Source organism: Neolamprologus multifasciatus, chromosome 20 (assembly GCF_963576455.1).
Source record: "Neolamprologus multifasciatus chromosome 20, fNeoMul1.2, whole genome shotgun sequence".
Taxonomy (NCBI): domain Eukaryota; kingdom Metazoa; phylum Chordata; class Actinopteri; order Cichliformes; family Cichlidae; genus Neolamprologus; species Neolamprologus multifasciatus.
This window is the reverse complement of record NC_140458.1, coordinates 13,315,852-13,336,086: the sequence shown is the minus strand read 5'-3', so window position 1 is coordinate 13,336,086 and position 20,235 is coordinate 13,315,852. Positions and strand designations below refer to the sequence as shown.

The window sequence follows — 20,235 nt, the reverse complement described above, 5'->3', positions numbered from 1 at the left end:
GCTCCCTGCAAAGCTTTGTGTATGTTCAAGTATTGCATAAACTGTGGTAACTCTACCTACATGTGCTCAGGTTACTGTCCGCCGTTTTGTGCCTGCGACCTGCCTGTCCTCCTGCCTGCTTGGATCTCAGAGTGTACCACCTGATCTCGTCTCTGCCTCCTCGGTTTGACCTCCCACGGACACACTTCCCCTCCGAGTCCCACGGTCTGGCTCGGATCATAAGCCAAATTGCTCTACCCCTGCCTTGTTGTGTCTCTCCATTCCCCTGCACACTAGTAACTAGTGATGGCCAAATTAAGCTTTCTGAAGCATTGAAGCTTGTATTGAAAAATGGTTTATTACTCGAAGCTTTTCAACACAGTCCTCTCTGGTGACACCTGGTGGCCAAAAATATGAGCAGCTTGAATCCACAAAATAAAACCAACTGCTTCATTAAGATTGCTCACTCTACAGCAGGGGTAGGCAACGCCAGGCCTCGAGTGCAGGTGTCCTGCAGGTTTTAGATCTCACCCTGGGTCAACACACCTGAATCAAATGATTAGTTCATTACCAGCCCCCTGGAGAACTTCAAGACATGTTGAGGAGGTAATTTAGCTATTTGAATCACCTGTGTTTGATCAAGGACACATCTAAAACCTGCAGGACACCGGCACTCGAGGCCTGGAGTTGCCTACCCCTGCTCTACCGAGTGGAATTCTGCCTGATATTGGGCCGCCATTGTGTTGCTTTGAACATGTATTCTTTGGTGGTTAAAAAAATGTGGTTTGTTTAATAAATAATTTTGACCAGTAAACTCTCCTTGTTTAAACATGCACCACGGTTTGGTCTTTCTTTGCTTGTGACTTCTTGATGTTGGTAAATACAATAATTGAAAAATACCACATTACATATAACATACATATAATAATGTACAACACATTATGGAGTATGCTTCTGCTGTGAGGTCTTGCCTCCATGCACTTATGCAATTAACCGCTAGACGGGTATATTTATAAATAATATTTTCCAAGACATATTTTTGACCTGGGAGTAGAATTGATTGTGAACTGGAAAGGGAAAATGCTTATGAACTTGCAAATTAAAAACATGATGCATTTAAAGTAGCCCTTTTTCATTTTTATTTAAGAAAAGAATTTGTTCTAGTGTGCGATGGCCGAACCTGTTCCTTTTCGTGGAGATAATTTCTCCTGCCTTAAGGAAACATGGCACAGAGGAGGCTAGAGTGCAGAGAAACTGGTAGAGATGCAGTTATACAGTCTACCTGGGCCCCACAAACTATCAGATAAAGAGAATAAATAAATTCAATTGCTGCACATTTGGCAGACTAACATTTTCAGATTAATTAAACAATAAAAAATATATTTTTACAACATTACATGTAAAGAGTCAAGTGGACGTTTTTCTAAAGTTATTTAATGATATTTATATTATGGAAGCAGATTTTTGACATTTTACCTTTTTCCCGTTTTCAGATAAAATAAACACGCACAAAACAAAAGCAAACAGCCAGAACACAAAGCTGGAAAAGCCACCCGATTGACAAAAATCAACTCAAAATTCTCCCACACAACAGAACCTCCTCTATTCCTCGCTGGCTCCAAATCTCTCAGTGGAATGATCAGTGGTTTGCTATCTGTCACCATCAAAACACTCCACAAATCCCGCGAATGATTCATTTCCTTATAAACCATTGACTCAGACACCGAAGCGGTTAGGTTCTAAATGAAGATTCGGACGTCACTGATCACGTGACTCTGGCCAAACGAATCAAGCTTCGACACAGTGCTTCTGAAGCAGTGTGTTGATTTTTTTTGACACACGCACCGGAGCTTCAGCTTCAAGCGGGTCATCACTACTAGTAACCTAGTAGCCTTCTACGGTCCTGATCACCCCAGGCTTCCCTGAGCTGTGATCCCAGTTTTCTTCAGTTCTGCAATTAGCCTCTCACCTCCCTTGGTTATTCTGGGTCACCTTTTGTTGAATAATAAAACTTACTTGCTCGTACTGAAGTGTATTGGATTTATTTTTGGGCCCCACTTGTGTGCGTGAAAATTAGGTTCATGACACTGGGTCTTCTTCCAGACCCTGGCAAAGTGGTAACACAGACAAATAACTTGTACTTACATACGATTGTTTTAACTGATTATCTTGGATTCTGTGGTCATCTAAAATTGCTCCAATAGACTTTCCCAACTTATGTAAATTTGCTGTTCTCCTTCTTAGATCTTCACTGATTTTCTTGGACTTTCCCATAGTTCTGAAGTTTGGTAAATCCAATGAGTGTTGTCAAACAAATCCTTTTTTTATGCTGCAAAGAGAAGCTACCGGTTGCAGTTAATCATGATCAGTAACAAGAAGTTAATAGTCCTTGGCCTTGTCAATTTGAAAGATATCTTAGAACATTCAGCATGACTTAGTAAACGCTTTAAGTGAGTGTATGTATATATTTGAGCCTGTGTTTCTACTTTTTATCAAAGCAAATGGATTAGAGAAATTCCAATCAATTCAAGGTTGTGACTTAATTCTTGCTTTTTAAATAATTAAAGCTGTATGTTGTATAATCATTTTAACCTGGAAAAAGAGTATTTAAAAAAGTGTTTTAAGCCCCTAATTACCATGAAATTCAATCCCATGATCATATAAAAATCTGTCTACCAAAGTTACCTGATTTAGGGTAAGTAGCAATAAGAATATCATCTGGTCTTGCTTTGAAGTTCTGTAGATTATCCCAGTTGTCAGTAAACTGATGGACCATGCAGACTCTGTGGAAGTCAAACATTTCTGGCCGAGGTAGGACCTCCATCTATTTCAATTAATAGCTTTTTTTTCTAAATAGCTTCCCGAGTTTTCTTTCTGTATTCTCATGTATCATCTGTCCTATTTCTGACTGCTTTATCATCTGATCATCTCTGCTACTCCTTCCATGATTGTACTCCACAAATCAGTAACCTTCACTATTTCTAGCCACACCACACTTTGTGCACTTGCTTTTCAGGGTTCTGGTTTTTCCTGTTCATCTCTGGATTCTGCCTCAACAAGTTTTCTTTTGTTTGTTTCTCTTCTTTGTTTTATATAAATGTTTAGATCAGGTATGATGCCATACAATTCTGCAAGCTTCATGTAGTTCAACTCATTGTTTATGTGTATTTCTCAGAGTAACCTACTATTAGTTCTTGATTTTTTGGAATTCTATGTATATATTTAAGTCATTGAGTTTAGATTATCCTACCTCCACTGTGTCGTTGTTGTGTTGTTACTCCATATGCTATGTGAGTTTCTCTGTGTTTCTGGCTTCCATCTCTGCTAGTTTTCTAGTATTTAAGTTCTTAGTTTCTAGTTTAGGTCTATTCTTTGTGAGTTTATTTTTTGAGTGTCTGCACAGCACAATAAAGCTGCCTCTTTATCCTTCTGTGTCTGTGAGTCCTCATCCTGCCTGCAACAGCACTAAACATGACAGAAGTAATACCTGGTAAAAATAACAGTTAATATTTCATCATTAGATTTAATCCAATTAATTACTGAATGATGATTTTTAATGCAGGACATATGATTTATTTTAAAGAGCCAAAAAAAAAACAAACAAAAAGAAAAACACTGTAGAAGTTTTGCTCTGTGCATTTTCTCATTTAAGGAGAAACCTTGTGGTTCATCACACGAACTGTCATTTTGTTTTAATTTTTATACTGATTTTGACATTTTCCTTCCCCAAAAGGAAGGAACACCATTGGTCTATTTCTCTTTAAAAGTCCTGTTGACATCAAAAAGTTTCAGCATCACTCTTGTTGTGATTATGCAGATAAATGGTTATTAGAAATGTATTATTCTTCAAATCAAAAAACAGATTTCATAAAAAATTATTGAACTCTCAATCAAACCTTATTGCAAAAATATTTTAAATTACAAATAAAAAAAAAATTGTAAGTCTTGTGGAAACTGCAATTTCAAAGGATTCAAGTCGAAAGTTAGTTTTCTTTCTCAAATTTAAAATGAAGTTTCCACTAAATATTCTTCAGTGATAAAACCACTGTGTCCAGATGAATTGAATCAATGTTTGAGGCTAAAGAAAGAGTTATTAGATGTTGAAATACTCCCTAAAGCTGAGGGAAAGTAAAGGTCCTTCCAATAGATATGTAAAACTGACCCCTTTCATGAGTATTAGTGCCCTAATGGATTTTTACATCATTCCCTGAACACCTAGACTTTTGTTTGTTGTTTGCCTTTTTAATTTCTCTATTTGAGTTTAGTTGGATCTTGTAAGAATAAAACTAAGAATCGCCTTTAAACAGAAAGTGGTTTTTAAAAGGTGTGCTGATATGAGGATAATAAGGATATGAGGTTGTGAACTCTGCCACAGGTCTCTATCACCTACCTGAAATTTAGGCTGTTTAAATGTCATATCAAATTTGCCTTATTTCTTAACTCTTTAATCACATATCAGTGCAGAGTTCCATCACACCCAGCTGGAGCTCTAAATTTCATAACGAAACTTTAGATCAGGATTCTTCATTTTCTGCTTGTAGTCTTCATCAAACTGTTCATTCTGGGCCACAGTGAAGTGGTTCTTCCAGTCACCAACTTTTCCTGAAGAAAGAGAGAAAATAATTCAGGTTATTTGATCAACCTATACTCAGTTTTCAGAACAAACACAGAGGGGAACAAAACAACTTTTAGGTTTAGACATTTATACCTTTTCTCATGAAAGGAGATATAGTCTGGTTCATTGATTCGTACGTGGAGTAGTTGGTCATTTTATTTTGTTTCATATTGTCAAAAGTCACGCTGGCTTTGACTCTTTCCTTCTCTTCAGGTGATGGAGACAAACTAAGGAAGGAACACAGTCGGTCTATTTCTCGTCCACAGTCCTGTGTGAAGTGTTATTTTATATTTCATTTATATGTTCTTCAAAGAAAATGATACAAAGGCAACGAATTTGAAGTTAAAATAACAACTGCATAATGTTTCTTTTGGTAAACATAGAAAGCGGTCCCGCAGACTGGAACACCAGACGAAGGCTAAGTATTTCCTAAAAGCTATTTGATCTTTCAGCAAGGCCAACGTGTTTATTAACAAAATCAAGACACGTTTTAATGTAATGAGCTTTATTGTAAATGGCATACTTTAGCACAGCTCATGATACCTCATTCAAATCTTCATAGAACATGTAGTGAAAATTTGAATAAGTCTGCTTCTTCTCCCACCAGCCGTTCACATGGTCATACCACGATCCAAAAACCACTACAAACACACAACAAAACACAACAGAGTGTTTACATGGGAAATAAAATGAAAACATGGTCTCTTCTTTCTACAGTAAAACTAAACTGAACTCACTCTTCCCCTCCATGAAGTTCTGCATGAAGGTGCTCCATTTCCCCGGTTCTGGCATTGCACTACTCATGCGTTCAAAATGGAAGTAGGAGACTGCATTGTCCTTTGCATTGCGGGCCACGTAGACTACCTGCAGAACCAGACAACAACAAGTTCTAATCTGTTTCATAAATCCCATGTCTCTATGGTTACAGGTATATATGCATTTTACCCTGCAGCGCTGCTCCCAGAAGGACTTCGGTACAAACTGGACTGGTAGATGAGTTTTAATGAGACGAGGAGTGGTGGGAAGTTTGTCTGCCAAGTCTGTACCTGCAAGGTAAGAATGATTGGTTTGCCACTAATAATGTCACGGTTCTGGGTCGTTTTGATCCAGCATTTTGAGTTTCTTATGTTTTGGTTTATTTTTTGCATTATGGATTATTTTCTGATGCTCTTGTGCTTTATTGATTATTATTAGAATTCTATGTTTCTGTTTATTCGTGTTTAGGGATTAGTTCTTAGGGTTTGTGTCTCATGTTTAGTGTAGGTTCAGTTCTGTGTCTGGTCTGCTTCTCTGTGTAGTGGTTTCTTGTTTCCTGTTTTATTGTGAAGGTCTGTGTCTCTTGTGAGTGTATTCAACATGGCTAAAAGTCCAACATTTTAGGGCAAATTTGAGATGTTTTACATTTACAGTGTTTGCACACTGACAAATAACCAAATATAATTATCAAGCAAAAAGAAAAATTGCACTTGATTAAGAATTAGATCACTCTGTTGAGACAACAGCAAATGAGAAACACACTGAGTGAGGTTGTATTTTAGCAGCTGCCGTTTCAATGTGTGACACACAAAAATCTATGCAATCAAAACTGATGTGAGACCTAATGGCAAAGTGGGTTTGCATATCTCCAGGAAGGGTACTCTGTCATAAAGAGTGATGGATGTCTGATGGTCTGGACCCATGTGCGCAAAATACAGAAGATCTAGGATGTAGGAGACCCATGTGGTTCCTGAGGTTGAAGCAGATAAAACCATGCTGTTCAGTGGGAAATATAGCAATACATGATATGATTTATTTTTTTAAAAAGAAAAAAAATATATATATATAGTAATTAGCTCTACACAAGCCTTCTGTCCTTAAGCTTTATTTATATAGTGTCTTTCAGCACAACATTCAGCTCAAAGGGTTTAACTTAATGAGATAAAAACAATTTTTAAAGCCAATAAAACACACACAGAGATAAAGAGAGTCTAAAATAACTTCCAAGGCTTTGATTTGAGTTTGAATCGGTTTACATTCACATGTCTTCACTTTCCGATGTTTACCCCGGCTGGCACAATTCTGTCTACTAAGGTTAAATTAACCTTACCTGCTTTAGTGTAAGTAGCAATAAGAATATCATCTGGTCTTGCTTTGAAGTTCTGTATGTTGTCCCAGTTTTTTGTAAACTGATTGATCATGCCAACTCCATGGAAGTCAAACAGTTCTGGTCGAGGTCGTGCCTCCATCTCTTGACTTTTTGACCTTTTTTTTTTAAATTAAAATACCTGCCTGAGTTTTTATTCCACACTTTAAAGTGTCTTTCTCACATTTAATGTAATTTTTAGTCTGCTTTACTGTTTTATTCTCTGCTCCTCATCCATTTCATAAATTAGTAACCTTCAGTGCCGTAATTATACCCTCAGTGTACTTTACTTTTTAAGGTTGACAGGGGATTTCTTAAAATCACCCCGTAGTTCTTCAGCTGAGACACTTGAGTTAGAAAACACAAACACTGCAGTTGTCTTTACTCGCGAGGACAAGTGACAGAGCGCTCCTACACGTAAGAGACACTCACAGACTTGCGCTCTGTCACCGGCTGCTTTCTTTATTTATACAACAGGAATTAATACGTTCGTTCAGTGACATGAGCATGTGCGTATGTGATTGTGTGTGTATGTGTGTGTGTGTGTGTGTGTGTGTGCAAGGTCAGAACTGCTTGTTCAACTTCTTACTATCGCTGTGGAAAGATTCAGATACAAATATCAGAACACGTTTCATAAAGAACAATCAGATCTGAGCAATGAAAAGAACAATCAGTTCTAAGCAAGGAAAAGATCATCATGCAGCATTCTATCACAAATAAACTTATATCATTAAAAGCTTATACTGACTAAACAAATACAATTTTCTATTGACAAAGGTTATGTTTTAAAAAAAATGTTTTAGATCACGCATTAACCCGCTCCCTCTTTCCATCTTTATTTTTACAATATTTTACAGATTTGATATTAATAGGATTAAAAAGCTTCTTATCTAACTAGATGTCAATCATTTAGCATAAACCTGGTTAAAAAGGAACTCGTATCAACAGTAGCACATCAACAGCCCGTATGGTACTGATTAATGATTAGTCAAAGTACCGACTGCTTCTGAGAAAAAAGCACAGGCACAGTGCCAGCAGTAAAAACTTGCACAACAGCATAGGTGAAATATCAATATGAAGGCTATTATGTTTCATTTCCAGCTTTTGTCCCACCCGCTTTCAATCAAAAACACAAACACAATGACACTAAATCTTCTGTTAAATCGCAGTTTGGTTTGCCCTCTTTCTCTCCCGTAGGTGCCACCCTTTGCACCTGACCCCACTCAGTAGTTAGGCACTGAAGTAGTAAAGCTTGGTAGGGAATAGCCACCATGGAAATGAGCCTTTTATGACAACAACTGCGCTGCGTGTTTATTGCCTCACTCCTCGTTGACAGAGGAAATTTGCACCAGCCAACATGTATGACAATTTCCCAGCCGTTCTAAAAGCTGCTCAAATTAGCCTTGCTTGGATTGGAGCAGAGGGCAGTGATGGTAGTGAGGGAGGAAGGTAATATTTGATTAATGTTATGGAAAAATTCTAGTTTATCCTCACATTTTCTTTATGCGTTTAGAATCTCACTGTAGGATTTGGTATAACCTTTGTATGCTTAGATAAAGTGTGCATGTCAGTATGACCTCGTAAAAACTGCTTAGCTGTTTCAATGTGTCACTAACTGTTTTGCTCAGAAGGATGAAACTCAGGGCCAGTGCCAGGAGCTTCCTGGGAAAAGACAGTAGGAGTTGTTCTCTGTCCAGCCACAGCCCGTGGGACAGAAACCTGTTGTAACTAAAAGATACACAGAGTTGTGTGTGTGTGTGGGGGGGGGGGGGGGGGGGTAGAAAAGAGGAGCTGAGACGTGCCAGGGGCAGAACTGGCATGACTGTGAACTGTAATGTTTGATGTGTGTGTTTGGCTCTCCTGCGCGCAGTAATAAATAGCTTGACTACAGTTTTTTCCATGTTGCAGACTTTATTTGCAAAATTCCATGACATTAGTGAGCAATAACTTAAATTACTAGGATGCAGCTTAATATCCATCTTATTATCATACTCTGTGCAATATAGTCTCTTACTTGTACTCTGTAGGAAGAGTCACATTTTGTTACCATTATGTTATCACCTTACTTTTAATATACATTTTTTTGTAGTTGTAATATAGTACTTTTTTAATGTTTGTTGTAAAAATGACTGTATGTTTTCCCTTGCATCTGAAAATCCAGTGAAGATGTAGTAATATGGAGGTAGTGAAAGAGGACATACAGAGGCTGTTGTGACAGAGTAGGGATGCAAGGGATAGGGTGAGGGATAGTGATAGGTTGCAACTTTAAAAACACACACACACACACGCACTTTTCCTAGTTTTTTATAGCATAAGTGGAAGCTAAATTTGTTTTTTATGGTGTATGTATTATAGTTTCTTCCTTCATCTAATAGAGTAACTGTAAAAATTGCAGCTGCTGATGTGTCTGGCGATGATCTGTGTGCTTCAGCCAAAAGGATCTATAGATCAGCACGTCTTTGTTAGGATGTTTGTTGTTATTCACATGTGTTGACTTTTGTAAATTAGAACCAGTTATCATGTCGGACATTGTCTTAATATGTGGAGCATGGGGAAAATATAGCAATGCTAACAAACATTACATAAAGCAGATGGCAGCGATACAATTTTAGTTATGTTTTGGTGTTTCTACATAGTGAAGAACACAAACACAACTAACTCTGTCTTTTCTCTCTCATGGAGTTGAGAGTTCTGAGCCCATTTTTGAAGGAGTCTATATCCAGAGAAGTTACCACTTCAATATGGACTGCTCATTAAGCCAGGCAGGTAAAAATGACATCATACCTCTTCACTGTACTTTTTCTACTCTTCACTTCAAAAGGCCCAAAATAATCAACTTCAATCCAAGTAAAGGCTCATTTGGAGTAACTCTTTCAGAAACAAGTCTGCCATCTGCTGGCAACCTGACTGAATATTTAGTCTTCAATAGATGACACAATTTGAGATTTGCTTTGGATGCTAAGACTCTGCAGGCATGGATGACCTGCTCAACCAACTGTCTACTCTCCAATGCCTACAATGGCTAAACTACAAGATCCAAGCACCAGGATTCACAAGTGCCTCAGGATCTCTTTCTTGGACAAAGGTGAAAGGCATTAGTGTTGTATTTAAAGTGTACTTGTTTCATTTTGTTTTTTCATGCTTTCCAATATATTATTATGATCTTTATTTCTAGCACGCTTTATGTTGCATTTTTACATTTCTTGAGCATTATGGAACAGTGTGTGTTGCTTTAATGTACAACTTTTAAGGGATGGAGGTTCAGACTGCATGAACATTCATAATCTGTCATGGTCTCCAAGTTTCTTGCACTAGCCCACCTTTTAACCCCTCTTTCTCTCTCTTTCCTCGCAGTGTTTGTATGTTTGTGGGGGTTATTTTTATCTTCCCATCAGTAGTGGCTCTTCCTGATTCCCCACCTTCCTGCCGGCCAGTCAGTGAGTCACTGATCATATTCACCTGCGGCTCGTTACATAATCAGGCTGTCTACTTAAGGCTGGAGCCACTATGACACTCTGTCATAGTTTGCTGTTCATGTTTGGCTTGGAATAACTTTCTATGCAGACCTGTCTCTGTTCTCTGTACCCTGTGAGCATAAAATGACATTGTGTTTGCAATTTACTTCTGTTTCTTGATCCGTATTTGCATACTTTAATCCTCTTAATCCTCAATCCAGTGCTCCAAGCAGAGACGCTTCTTTAAAAAAATTTGTTTTGAAAAAATTCATTTTTCACAGCATTGTAAACCTTTGAATGAATGAATGAATGAATGAAGGCTTTATTGGCCACATGCAGGTTGCCCCACAGTGGAATACACTGTGGGATACAATAAAAGCAAAGCGTGTACACGTAAAATTAAGGTATTTGGAGTGTTTATTATTCCACTGTATAATTCTGTCACATGTATGCCACAGTTTATTTAAATGAGATCTTTGTAATACACACTCCACAGCAGTAGCTGCATACTATATCCAGTCTGTATGCCTGGCTCTGTTCAAATTTCAGTGTGGAACTGAAGTGTGGGATCTTTCATCTTCTTCTTGTAGTCTTTGTCAAAAACTTCATTCTGAGCAACGGTGAAGTGGTTCTTCCAGTCACCAACCTTCCCTGCAGAAAAAAATAATAATTCGGGTATTTTTCCTAATGTTACCAAATGCAGCACATTACTGTTCACTATACCTTTTCTCATGAAGGGAGAAATCTTGAAATCCATAACTGGGGCTGTAGAATAGTTGGCCATCTCATTCTTTTTCATGTTATCAAACTGGACTCCACCTGAGATCATTTTTCTTCTCCTCGGCTGAACGAGACAAACCGAGGAAGCTGCAGAGTTTGTCTATTTCCCGTTCAGTGTCCTGGAAACACATCATGGAATTAATCGCAGCATTAAAACCGCCTGGATGAGAGCATGAGAACATGCAGAAGAAAGTGCCAACGAAGAAATCAGATTACCTCAATCATATCTTCATAGAATATGTAATGCATATTTGAGTAAGTCTGTTTCTTCTTCCACCAGCCATTCACATGGTCATACCAGGAGCCAAACACCACTAAGATCAAAGAACAACACTTAAGCAATGAGAGGAAAAGATCTACACCTCACACTAAGGATAACTGTATTATTTATGCATACTTTGTCCTTCCAAAAATCTGTGCAAGTAGTTATACCATTCTCCAGGCTCTGGCTCAACCCCATTCATGCGATCAAAGTGGAAATAAGACACCATGTTGTCCTTTGCATTGCGGGCTACATAAACAATCTGCAGAAGATGGAAAAAAGAAATCTTAAACCTTTACCAGAAGTAGACACTTTGGAGCTTCTTATTAGGCTTAAAGGTTCAAGTTACGCCTGACATGTTGCCTTAGATTGCACTGTTATCAGTACTATTATCAGCTTCTTGAAAAACAGCACACAGGTTACTGTACCCTGCAGTTTTGCTCCCAGAAGGACTTTGGCACAAACTGGACATGAAAATGAGTCTTAATGAGTCGAGGGAGGGTGGGCAGCTTGTCTGCCAGGTCTTTCCCTGCATGGAGGGGTGATAATGGAGTAAGGAAAACCCTGAAATGGGAAACAGGTAACATGATAATATAACCATAGCAAAATGACTGATTGCCATCCCGTCTTTGGATTTAGGTTACCAATCTCCAGAAAGGGTACTTTTTCCTAGATGGGGATGGTTTTTTGCCTCTCTGGACACGTCTGACCAAAATACAGCAGGTCAAGGATCTGGGAGACAGCTCTGGTCTGGAAGACAAAATTGCCTTTTGGGGAAAAGAGAAAAAACAGACATCTGAATGTTTGAACAGCAACTGCAGGTATTTGACTGCAGAGAAGAAAAAGACTTTTGGCAGTTGTGGGTAGTGAAGTCAAGCTTATTTCTACAAGTCCTCTATAAAGAGAGTGATACAACAAATGATTAACAGCACAAAAGCCCTTGTGCTTAGAGATGAAGTCTTTAGTTGAACTCAACAAAAACACTAGTGCCAAGTGACAAACTTTCACATTTTGTCAAATAAATTGATTATCGATTGCTCCTACATGCATTCAAACTACTTTCTTTGTTTTTAGCTCAGAATTACATGCTTAACAAGTAAAAACTCCATGAAAGGAAATCAAATTGTAGCTAAAAAAAGATACTAAAACGGTTTTGTTTAGAGATATCATACATACCGTTTCAGGGTAAAGGAACATGATCTGGGTTCTGCCTTGCTTCTTTGAATGCATTACTCCCTCACCAGCTAAGTGTTTTCTACCAAACGTCTGGTTGCGAAACACACCACTACCAGCATATCCGAGCTTTGCGTTGCATTGTGAAAGTCCAGCACTTCCCTCTTGTTCATACAAACCCAAATCAGAAAAAGTTGGGACAGTATGGAAAAGTATAGAAATTAGTGATTTCTAAATTTACTTTGACTTGTGTGTCATTACAGACAATATGAACACAAAATGTTGTCATGTTTTGCCTGGTCAACTTCATTTCATTTGTAAATATACATCCTTTCCTGTCATTCAGACCTGCAGCACATTCCCAAAAAGGATCCAGTTGTGGGGCATCAAGTCATGGGCCTTCTTGTAGTCAATCCAAGTGGTGCACAGGTTGTTGAGCCAGGGTTTGTAGTCTCGGCTGCTCTGTCTACCAGTACCTGGTGTTTCACTCCACTGATATTGATACTCGTGCCAATTCCCTTCTGTGCCCGCTCATGTTTTGAGCCATATGCCTATTCATCTTAGCCGCTATGATGCCTGGACAGGAGCTTCCATATTGTACTGCTGTCTCTTATTGACTAGCAGCTGGTTCATTTGTGCTGCTAGAAGTTCATTGAGTGCAGCTGGCTTCTTTAGCCGTGAACCATGTCCAGGCCTGGTGCTGTCCAGCTCTTCATACTTGAGACCCTTTCTTGGATGTCTAGCACTGTGATGGTTACTGGACCCTGCTCAGGGTAACAGCCTCCCCAGACCCTGTTTAGGGAGGTTGCTGTGGTCTGCCTTTAGATTCACGAGCCACTGAACATTGTTGTTATACATAACACCCTTGTCCCATATGCTCTTCCAGTATTACTCTATCTCCAGACTTGGTGGTGCTGCTGTTCTCATATTGTTCCCCTGCCACTGAGAATACACCTTGGATGGTTCTGTGGAGAACAGCTGGTTTATTCTCCTGCCTTCTATATGACTGGTATACCTATTCAAGTGGCTGGCCAAGGCTGTGTGAGTCAGACTTCACCAGCACCTTTCACCATGGGCCACTCTGGAAAAAGAATGAGTCCAGCCCTTCTCCGGGAGTTTGGTTCCAGGACCCTTATGTCGTGGTGAACCTAACTACATCTAGTTATCTAGGTTTCTTTCCTGCTAGCAAGACAGTTCACTTCCCACAAAACAAAGTCTGTGATGCTTTGGGGCTGTCAATATGCCTAGCCCTTGCCTTTGCCTGCTACCCAGATTACACTGACCCTGGCTCTGGTGCCCTGCCACAGGATGGTGGATTCATATGATTTCTTGAAGCTGTGCCTGAACAAGCCTCATTAATCCAGATCCAGTCACCAATCTGGCTCCAAGAGGGGCCTTGATTTCCCATGGTGAGATTATACGGTGCAGGAATTTCCATTAGCATGTTTTGAATTGGTCTTAATCTGGTGCCTCCCTTGTGATCAATTTCTAATGGGAGACCCTATTAGACAGTACTGCTCCCAGGGCCAGGAGGACGATCCCCTGTGATAAGGTACATTTGTATTTTATATTTAGTTTATAAATAGTATTGACTAATTAAAATACGATAAGTATAGTTGTATTCATTTTGTCTTGGGTAAACCACATCCTCAAAAGCCCCCAGACAGAGGAATTCATATTGATTTCAGCGACACAAACAATACATTGTTGCTAGTTTGGTATTTCTTGACAGAACAATGCAGATTTTTTACCTGGCTGTAAAATGTAAAATGTAACTAAACCTGAATAAAATCAAATACAAAACCCTGCAAAACAAATGGACCAGTCATTACCTTTTATTTTTTTTATGCCTCACATGTAACATATAAAAATGTAACAATAAAAAATGGGCTGTTGGCACTTAGTAAAAAACTTTAAAGTAAACTTTCGTATTACTTTATACTTTAGACATTTTAATCTACAGACCAACTTTAGTTTCAGTATTGCAGTACAGTGTTACTGGTAATGTCCAATATTTTTTTGTTTGTAGTGACATAAATATTCACTTTCAAACATGAAATGCCTTTTAATTTGGGATTAATAATATAAAGCACATTGATTTAGTTAAAGATTTAGATAAAGTCAATCAGTGACCCTTTTTACATACTATATGCCTGCCTCTGTTCAAATTTCAGTGCGGAACTGAAGTGTGGGATCTTTCATCTTCTCCTTGTAGTCTTCATCAAACACTTCATTCTGAGCGACGGTGAAGTGGTTCTTCCAGTCACCAACCTTTCCTGCAGAAACAGATAAAAATCAGTCAGGTATTTTTCCTAATATCACCTCATGCATCACAATATGGTTCAATGTACCTTTTCTCATGAAGGGAGAAATCTTGAAATCTAAAATGGAGAACGTGGAATAGTTGGTCATCTCATCCTTTTTCATCTTATCAAACTGGACTCCACCTGCAATCATTTTCTTCTCCTCAGCTGAATTGGACAAACTGAGGAAGCTACAGAGTTTGTCTATTTCCCGTTCAGTGTCCTGAAAAGATAGATAAGTAGGGATGGGTATCGTTTAGGTTTTATCCGATACCGGTGCCAAACTGGTACTTTTGAAACGGTGCCGGTGCTTAAACGGTGCTCAAACCGGTGCTTAAAGAATGGAGAACACAAAATTGGTCCAAAAACCTCTCATGTTCAGCTGGTTTTTTTTTTGTAAAAAGATAACAATGTTGACCTTTTCTGCAGCTATAGGGCATATATGGTATCACTCTTGGCTGGAAGCAGTGCTTAAACAATGGGAAAAAAAAACACAAACTTTGTCCAAAAACCTCTCATGTTTAACTGTTTTCCACTTTTTCTTTGGTCATTTTAGCCTTTTTGGCCAGGGTGAAGGGAGTATCTGCCATCAATCAAGAAGACAGCTGCATGTAACTACGACAGTGTTTGCTAGTTCACCTTACATTCATTAATGTAATAACGTGGTTAGCCTACTCAACGTAAATTATACACGAACAACATGAAGCTACTCACGCAGAGAAGAACGGCTGCTGCTGCCATCATCATCCGTCACCACCACACCCGCAGTAGATGCGCTCGGTGTGAGATCTCGCAGCAAGCTATCAAATACGGCGCTTTTTAAAAAAAAAACAAAAAACGCTATGCGTCGCCAGGTGTTTCATCGGATTTGAGGTGTTACCTCCTTTGCATAGTATCAGCTTAAAGCACTTGTTGCAGGCTGCTGAGTTTGCATCTTTTTCTGTGAAGTACAGCCAGACATTTGACCGCTTCGCCTTGGGCACTTTTAATCTGTAGCTCTGCTCTAAAAGGGCCCGCCTACTATCCTCGGAAACGTAAAATGATTGGCTAGAATTCAAAGTGTGTGACATCTCAGGAAAAAAAAGCACCGAAATAAAGCACCGAAATGTGCGCTGCTTTTCGGTCTGGTTACTACCGTTTATGTCAGAACCGGTGCCATCATGGCACCGGATACCGGTACCCATCCCTATAGATAAGAGTTATTTGGAGTAGGGATGCATCTAAAGGCTGCAGGACAGTAGCTCTCGAGGACTGGAGCTGGAGACCCCTGATCTAAAGCATACCACATTATCTGTCAAACATAGTGGAGATGATGTTTTGGCATGTATAGCTGCCAGTGGAACAAAGTCACTGCTGTTTATTGATGATGTGTCTACTGATAGAAGTAGGATGATTTTTGAAGTGCACAGGGCTATACTATCTGCTCAGATTTATCCAAATGCTGCAAAACTGATGAGACAGTGCGTCATAATATAAACAAATAACGACTCGAAGCAACCCAGAAATTTCTTAAGAGAAGGAAAGGGGATAGTCTTCAGTGGCAAAGTCAGTTACCTGCTCTCAATCCAATAGAGCATGCAGTTTAGTTACTGAAGACAGAGACCCACACATGCAGCACCTGAAGGTGGCTGCAGTAAAGGCCTCGAAGTACATCTCAAAGCAAGTCCATATAGTTATAACTATGTTTGTGTCCAGTTATTTTTAAGTTAAAACAAACTGACTGCTTGACTTAACAGCCTTTCTGGTGGTACACAGAGGCAAAATTACAAAAGAAATGTGACATTGTCCAAATACTTATGGACCTAACTGTATCATCACAACATTACAACCATCATTACAGCATTATAAGCTACTAAATGAGAGCTTCAAGCAAGTAGCGTAAAGAGAAAGGGACTCACAAAGGAATGTATTACCTCAATCATATCTTCATAGAACATGTAGTGAATGTTTGAGTAAGTCTGTTTCTTCTTCCACCAGCCATTCACATGGTCATACCAGGAGCCAAACACCACTAGGGCCAGAGAAACAGGAAAATAGCAATCATACAGTAAATGAAAATAACTTCAATATAGTATTTTATGCATACTTTTTCCTTCCATGAATCTGTGGATGTAGTTGCTCCAGTCGCCAGGCTCTGGGTGAGCAATATTCATGCGATCAAAGTGGAAAAAAGACACCATGTTGTCCTTTGCATTGCGGGCTGCATAGACAATCTACAAAAGATTTTTAAAAAGGAAAAGGAAAAACAAACTCTTAACTCAAATGAATCTCAAATTCTCTTGGTAGGCTTCAAATTGAACTTAAACCAAGTGTAAAACTGCACTATTATTGGTATTATTATTAGCTTCTTGATAATACACTGAGCTGATGCAAACAACAGACAGGAAAATGCAACCTTGCAGTTTTGTTCCCAGAAGGACTTTGGCACAAACTGGACAGGAAAATGAGTCTTAATGAGTCGAGGGGTGGTGGGCAGCTTGTCTGCCAGGTCTTTTCCTGCATGGAGGGATGAAGATGAAAAAAACACAAGTTTGACTGTGTAAAATGTTAATACCAACTAACCAACGGTAACATAGCGATATGATTTTAGCCATGTTTGAGGAAAAAGAGGCCAACGATCCATAATGGTTTGTAGGTGTTTGTGTAAAATTGGTACATTTGATCAAAAACCTGAAAACAAAGGTGGAACGGCAATCTCCAGGAAGGGCACTCTCTCAAAGATAGGGATGGTTTTCTGTCGCTCTGTCTGACCAAAATACAGCAGGTCAAGAATCTGGGAGACCCATGTGGTTCCTAAAGTGAGAGGGGGAAAAAGAAGTTAACATGACCCCTACACTGACCTCTATGCACACACCTTGATGAGCTGTAAAGGTTTATACCTCTTTCTTGGACCGACCTGCTTTGGGATATGTTGCAATAAGTATATCATCCGGTCTGGCCTGAAAGTTTTGAACGTTCTCCCAGTTGTTTGTGAAAATGGGAATCATTGAGACTCCATGGAAATCAAACAGTTGTTGTCGAGAAGGAAAAACTGCCTTTGGGAAAAAAGCAAAAACCAGAATTTAAAAAAAATCTGAATGTGTACTTAAATTCACTTTATTGTCCCAAAAAGGACACTTGTTGTGCGTCATGATGATTAAAAACAACAATAAATCACTTATGATGCAGTTAATATGTACATAAATAAATAAAAAACACACAGAGAGAGAATATAAAGCAGGGAAAATATTGTTTGCAAGTTATAAATTTCACTCATGGTATGAATGCAGATGGTACAAATTAAATTTTACATTGGTTACAATGGCTGACTGTTTCTACAGAGTGAGGACACTTTGTTTGTGTACTAACCAGTTAAATGTATAATAGAAATACCACTCAGCTGCTCTCAGGCTTGTTAAAGTTTCCGTGAAATATTATGAGGACCAGGGCTCTTGCTGTCTTTATCAAGGCTAAGAAATCAATGTAATGTAATGTAATCAGGTACTGCAGTGCCATCTGTGGGTAATGAAGTCAGATCATGCTTCAAGCTGTTTTATACAAGTCCTCTTTAAAGAGAGATTGAGATCACAAATGGTTAACAGCACAAAAATACTTGGTGTGCTCAGAGAGAAAGTCTGGCTGCTGCTCAACAAAAACACAGGTGCTGATTGTTAAAGTAACCCTCTGACTTGCAAAATAAAATGAACCCACATGGCTCATCCATGCTTTTACACGACTTTAACAGATAAATCCATTGTCACTAGCTTAGCTCTACATGCTTAACAAGAGACAAACACCATAAAATTAGAGCAAACTCTAGCTGAAGCAACAAGAACAACAAAAACAGTTTGGTTAAAAGATGTCAGGCATACCTTCTCTGGATCAAGAGACATGCTGATTGCCGGTTTTTGTCTGGTTTCTCTTACTGGGATTTTTCTCTGACCAGATGAGTATTTTATAAGCAACTTCTGATTACGTAACACGCCACAGTGAGAGGGGCCCTCCCAGGGGAGAACTGAAATTCCAGCCCTTCCCTGACTTCCTGATCCTTTTGTTGGGAGCATTTCTTTTCCAATTCTAGGATCTAAATGAATCCTAGAATTGTGTCAATGAAAACATTACTCGTGCATTCAAAGCACTTTATTTGGTATGACATTTTAAATGGACAGTATAGCAAATGCACGATATACAATACATTGATTAGAAGTTTGGATGACGTTACAGTAATATTATCACATGACCAGTGTTGGGAAGGTTACTTTTAAAATGTATTCCATTACAGAATACAGAATACTAAAATGTATTCTGTAACGTATTCCGTTACATTACTCAATAAGAGTAACGTATTCTGAATACTTTGGATTACTTAATATATTATCATGCTGTTTACAACTACGTGAATGTACTATTGCTGTGATTTATTACTGTTACTGAAGGTCCGCAGCTCCGAACGTAAAGGGACCTCTGGCTAATACGGTGGGTTCTGTGTCGGGCTCGTAGCCGAAAACTAGCTTTACTTTGTTGTCTGGGTCAACTTTGCTTGCGAGAGACAGAGAGAGGCGTTGAAAGGCTGCTCCAACGGAACTTATTGTTTCAGAGGAAAACACGAACACGGTGTACAGTCGAGTCTTAATAGCTTACTTACAACTGGGCTCGTCAGGCTCTCTTCTTGGCTGCAGTGGTTATTATTATATTTACATGCTTCCAGCTTTTTGCTTGATGACAGCTCATACTTTTCCTTTTTCTCCCTCCCTCGCTCACAGACACATAACATGTATGGCAGTACATTCTCCCTGCAGCACGGACTACACTGCCCATGATGCTACATTAACAAAAAGTTGCTCTCTCACCCAGGAAACACGCAGAGAGAGAGAGCGTCACCCTGTAACCATGTCAACCATAACGCTGCCGCCTGGAACCACAGAACGTAGCTGTCAAACAAAACCCAAATAGGCCTGACCCGCCACAATATGAAACAGGGAAGTACCACCGTCTAATCCATTTATTTCAACAAAGTAATTGTATTCTAAATACCACCTTTTTAAACGGTAACTGTAACGGAATACAGTTACTCATATTTTGTATTTTAAATACGTAACGGCGGTACATGTATTCCGTTACTCCCCAACACTGCACATGACCACTGAACAAAAAGCAATGTCATGCAATGACAAAGCTTTTTATATATGACTGTACAGAGGTTTAAGAGAGGGAACAAATGTGTTCCCCTTTGAAAAGTAAGCTTTTAAAAGTCAGAAGGAAATCTTGATTTTCAAATCCAACATAGCTGTAGATAAAGAGAATAGGCTTTCTGGCTGGAGTTAATCTACTTTAAAGACACATCAAGGAGAGTAAAATCATTTCTGGGCTTGTGGTCTTTATCAGCATTATTGTTCCAGTTTAGCAGTTATGCTTAACTACTTTTGCAAGTATTAAAAAATAACAAAAATCTCCTGCATGCATGTGTTTTATGCTTACATTTTTAATATGGGGACAATAGTTAGAACATCAGTATCGTAGTTACTGTAGTGACAAACAATAAGTCATTTTTTGCAGGTCAGTTTAAT

General features: G+C 38.9%; 2 protein-coding genes and 1 pseudogene across 3 annotated transcripts; all 3 read right to left on the bottom strand.

The window, feature by feature from the left end:
• Positions 1 to 1,874: 1,874 nt before the first annotated feature.
• Positions 1,875 to 7,536, bottom strand: LOC146494575 (cytosolic sulfotransferase 3-like). The gene is made up of 7 exons (XM_085146949.1): positions 6,681 to 7,536; positions 6,192 to 6,320; positions 5,540 to 5,640; positions 5,332 to 5,458; positions 5,138 to 5,235; positions 4,688 to 4,862; positions 1,875 to 4,581 (listed from the first exon to the last, which is right to left on the bottom strand). The coding sequence occupies exons 1-7, from the start codon at positions 6,817 to 6,819 to the stop codon at positions 4,469 to 4,471; spliced, it is 882 nt and encodes a 293-aa protein (XP_085003075.1). The 5' UTR covers positions 6,820 to 7,536; the 3' UTR covers positions 1,875 to 4,468.
• Positions 7,537 to 10,481: 2,945 nt separating this feature from the next.
• LOC146494574 (cytosolic sulfotransferase 1-like) lies at positions 10,482 to 12,773 on the bottom strand (annotated as a pseudogene). Its single transcript, XR_014871549.1, has 8 exons — positions 12,735 to 12,773; positions 12,497 to 12,617; positions 11,858 to 11,980; positions 11,642 to 11,777; positions 11,349 to 11,475; positions 11,168 to 11,265; positions 10,895 to 11,070; positions 10,482 to 10,822 (listed from the first exon to the last, which is right to left on the bottom strand). The product of XR_014871549.1 is annotated as a cytosolic sulfotransferase 1-like (transcript).
• A 1,429-nt stretch (positions 12,774 to 14,202) lies between these two features.
• On the bottom strand, positions 14,203 to 18,683 carry LOC146494573 (cytosolic sulfotransferase 3-like). Its single transcript, XM_085146941.1, has 8 exons — positions 18,541 to 18,683; positions 17,586 to 17,724; positions 17,360 to 17,482; positions 17,085 to 17,185; positions 16,776 to 16,902; positions 16,603 to 16,700; positions 14,738 to 14,912; positions 14,203 to 14,662 (listed from the first exon to the last, which is right to left on the bottom strand). The coding sequence occupies exons 1-8, from the start codon at positions 18,559 to 18,561 to the stop codon at positions 14,550 to 14,552; spliced, it is 897 nt and encodes a 298-aa protein (XP_085003067.1). The 5' UTR covers positions 18,562 to 18,683; the 3' UTR covers positions 14,203 to 14,549.
• Positions 18,684 to 20,235: the final 1,552 nt, after the last annotated feature.

Excerpts from the sequence above, each read along its gene's own strand:
- LOC146494575 (XM_085146949.1), bottom strand. The coding sequence starts at position 6,819 with ATGGAGGCACGACCTCGACCAGAACTGTTTGACTTCCATGGAGTTGGC. Across the intron at positions 5,641-6,191 it reads CAAACCCACTTTGCCATTAG|GTACAGACTTGGCAGACAAA; the intron begins GTCTCACATCAG and ends CTTACCTTGCAG. Across the intron at positions 4,582-4,687 it reads ATCTCCTTTCATGAGAAAAG|GAAAAGTTGGTGACTGGAAG; the intron begins GTATAAATGTCT and ends CTCTTTCTTCAG.
- LOC146494573 (XM_085146941.1), bottom strand. The coding sequence starts at position 18,561 with ATGTCTCTTGATCCAGAGAAG. Across the intron at positions 16,701-16,775 it reads CAGATTCATGGAAGGAAAAA|TGGTGTTTGGCTCCTGGTAT; the intron begins GTATGCATAAAA and ends CTCTGGCCCTAG. Across the intron at positions 14,663-14,737 it reads TTCTCCCTTCATGAGAAAAG|GAAAGGTTGGTGACTGGAAG; the intron begins GTACATTGAACC and ends CTGTTTCTGCAG.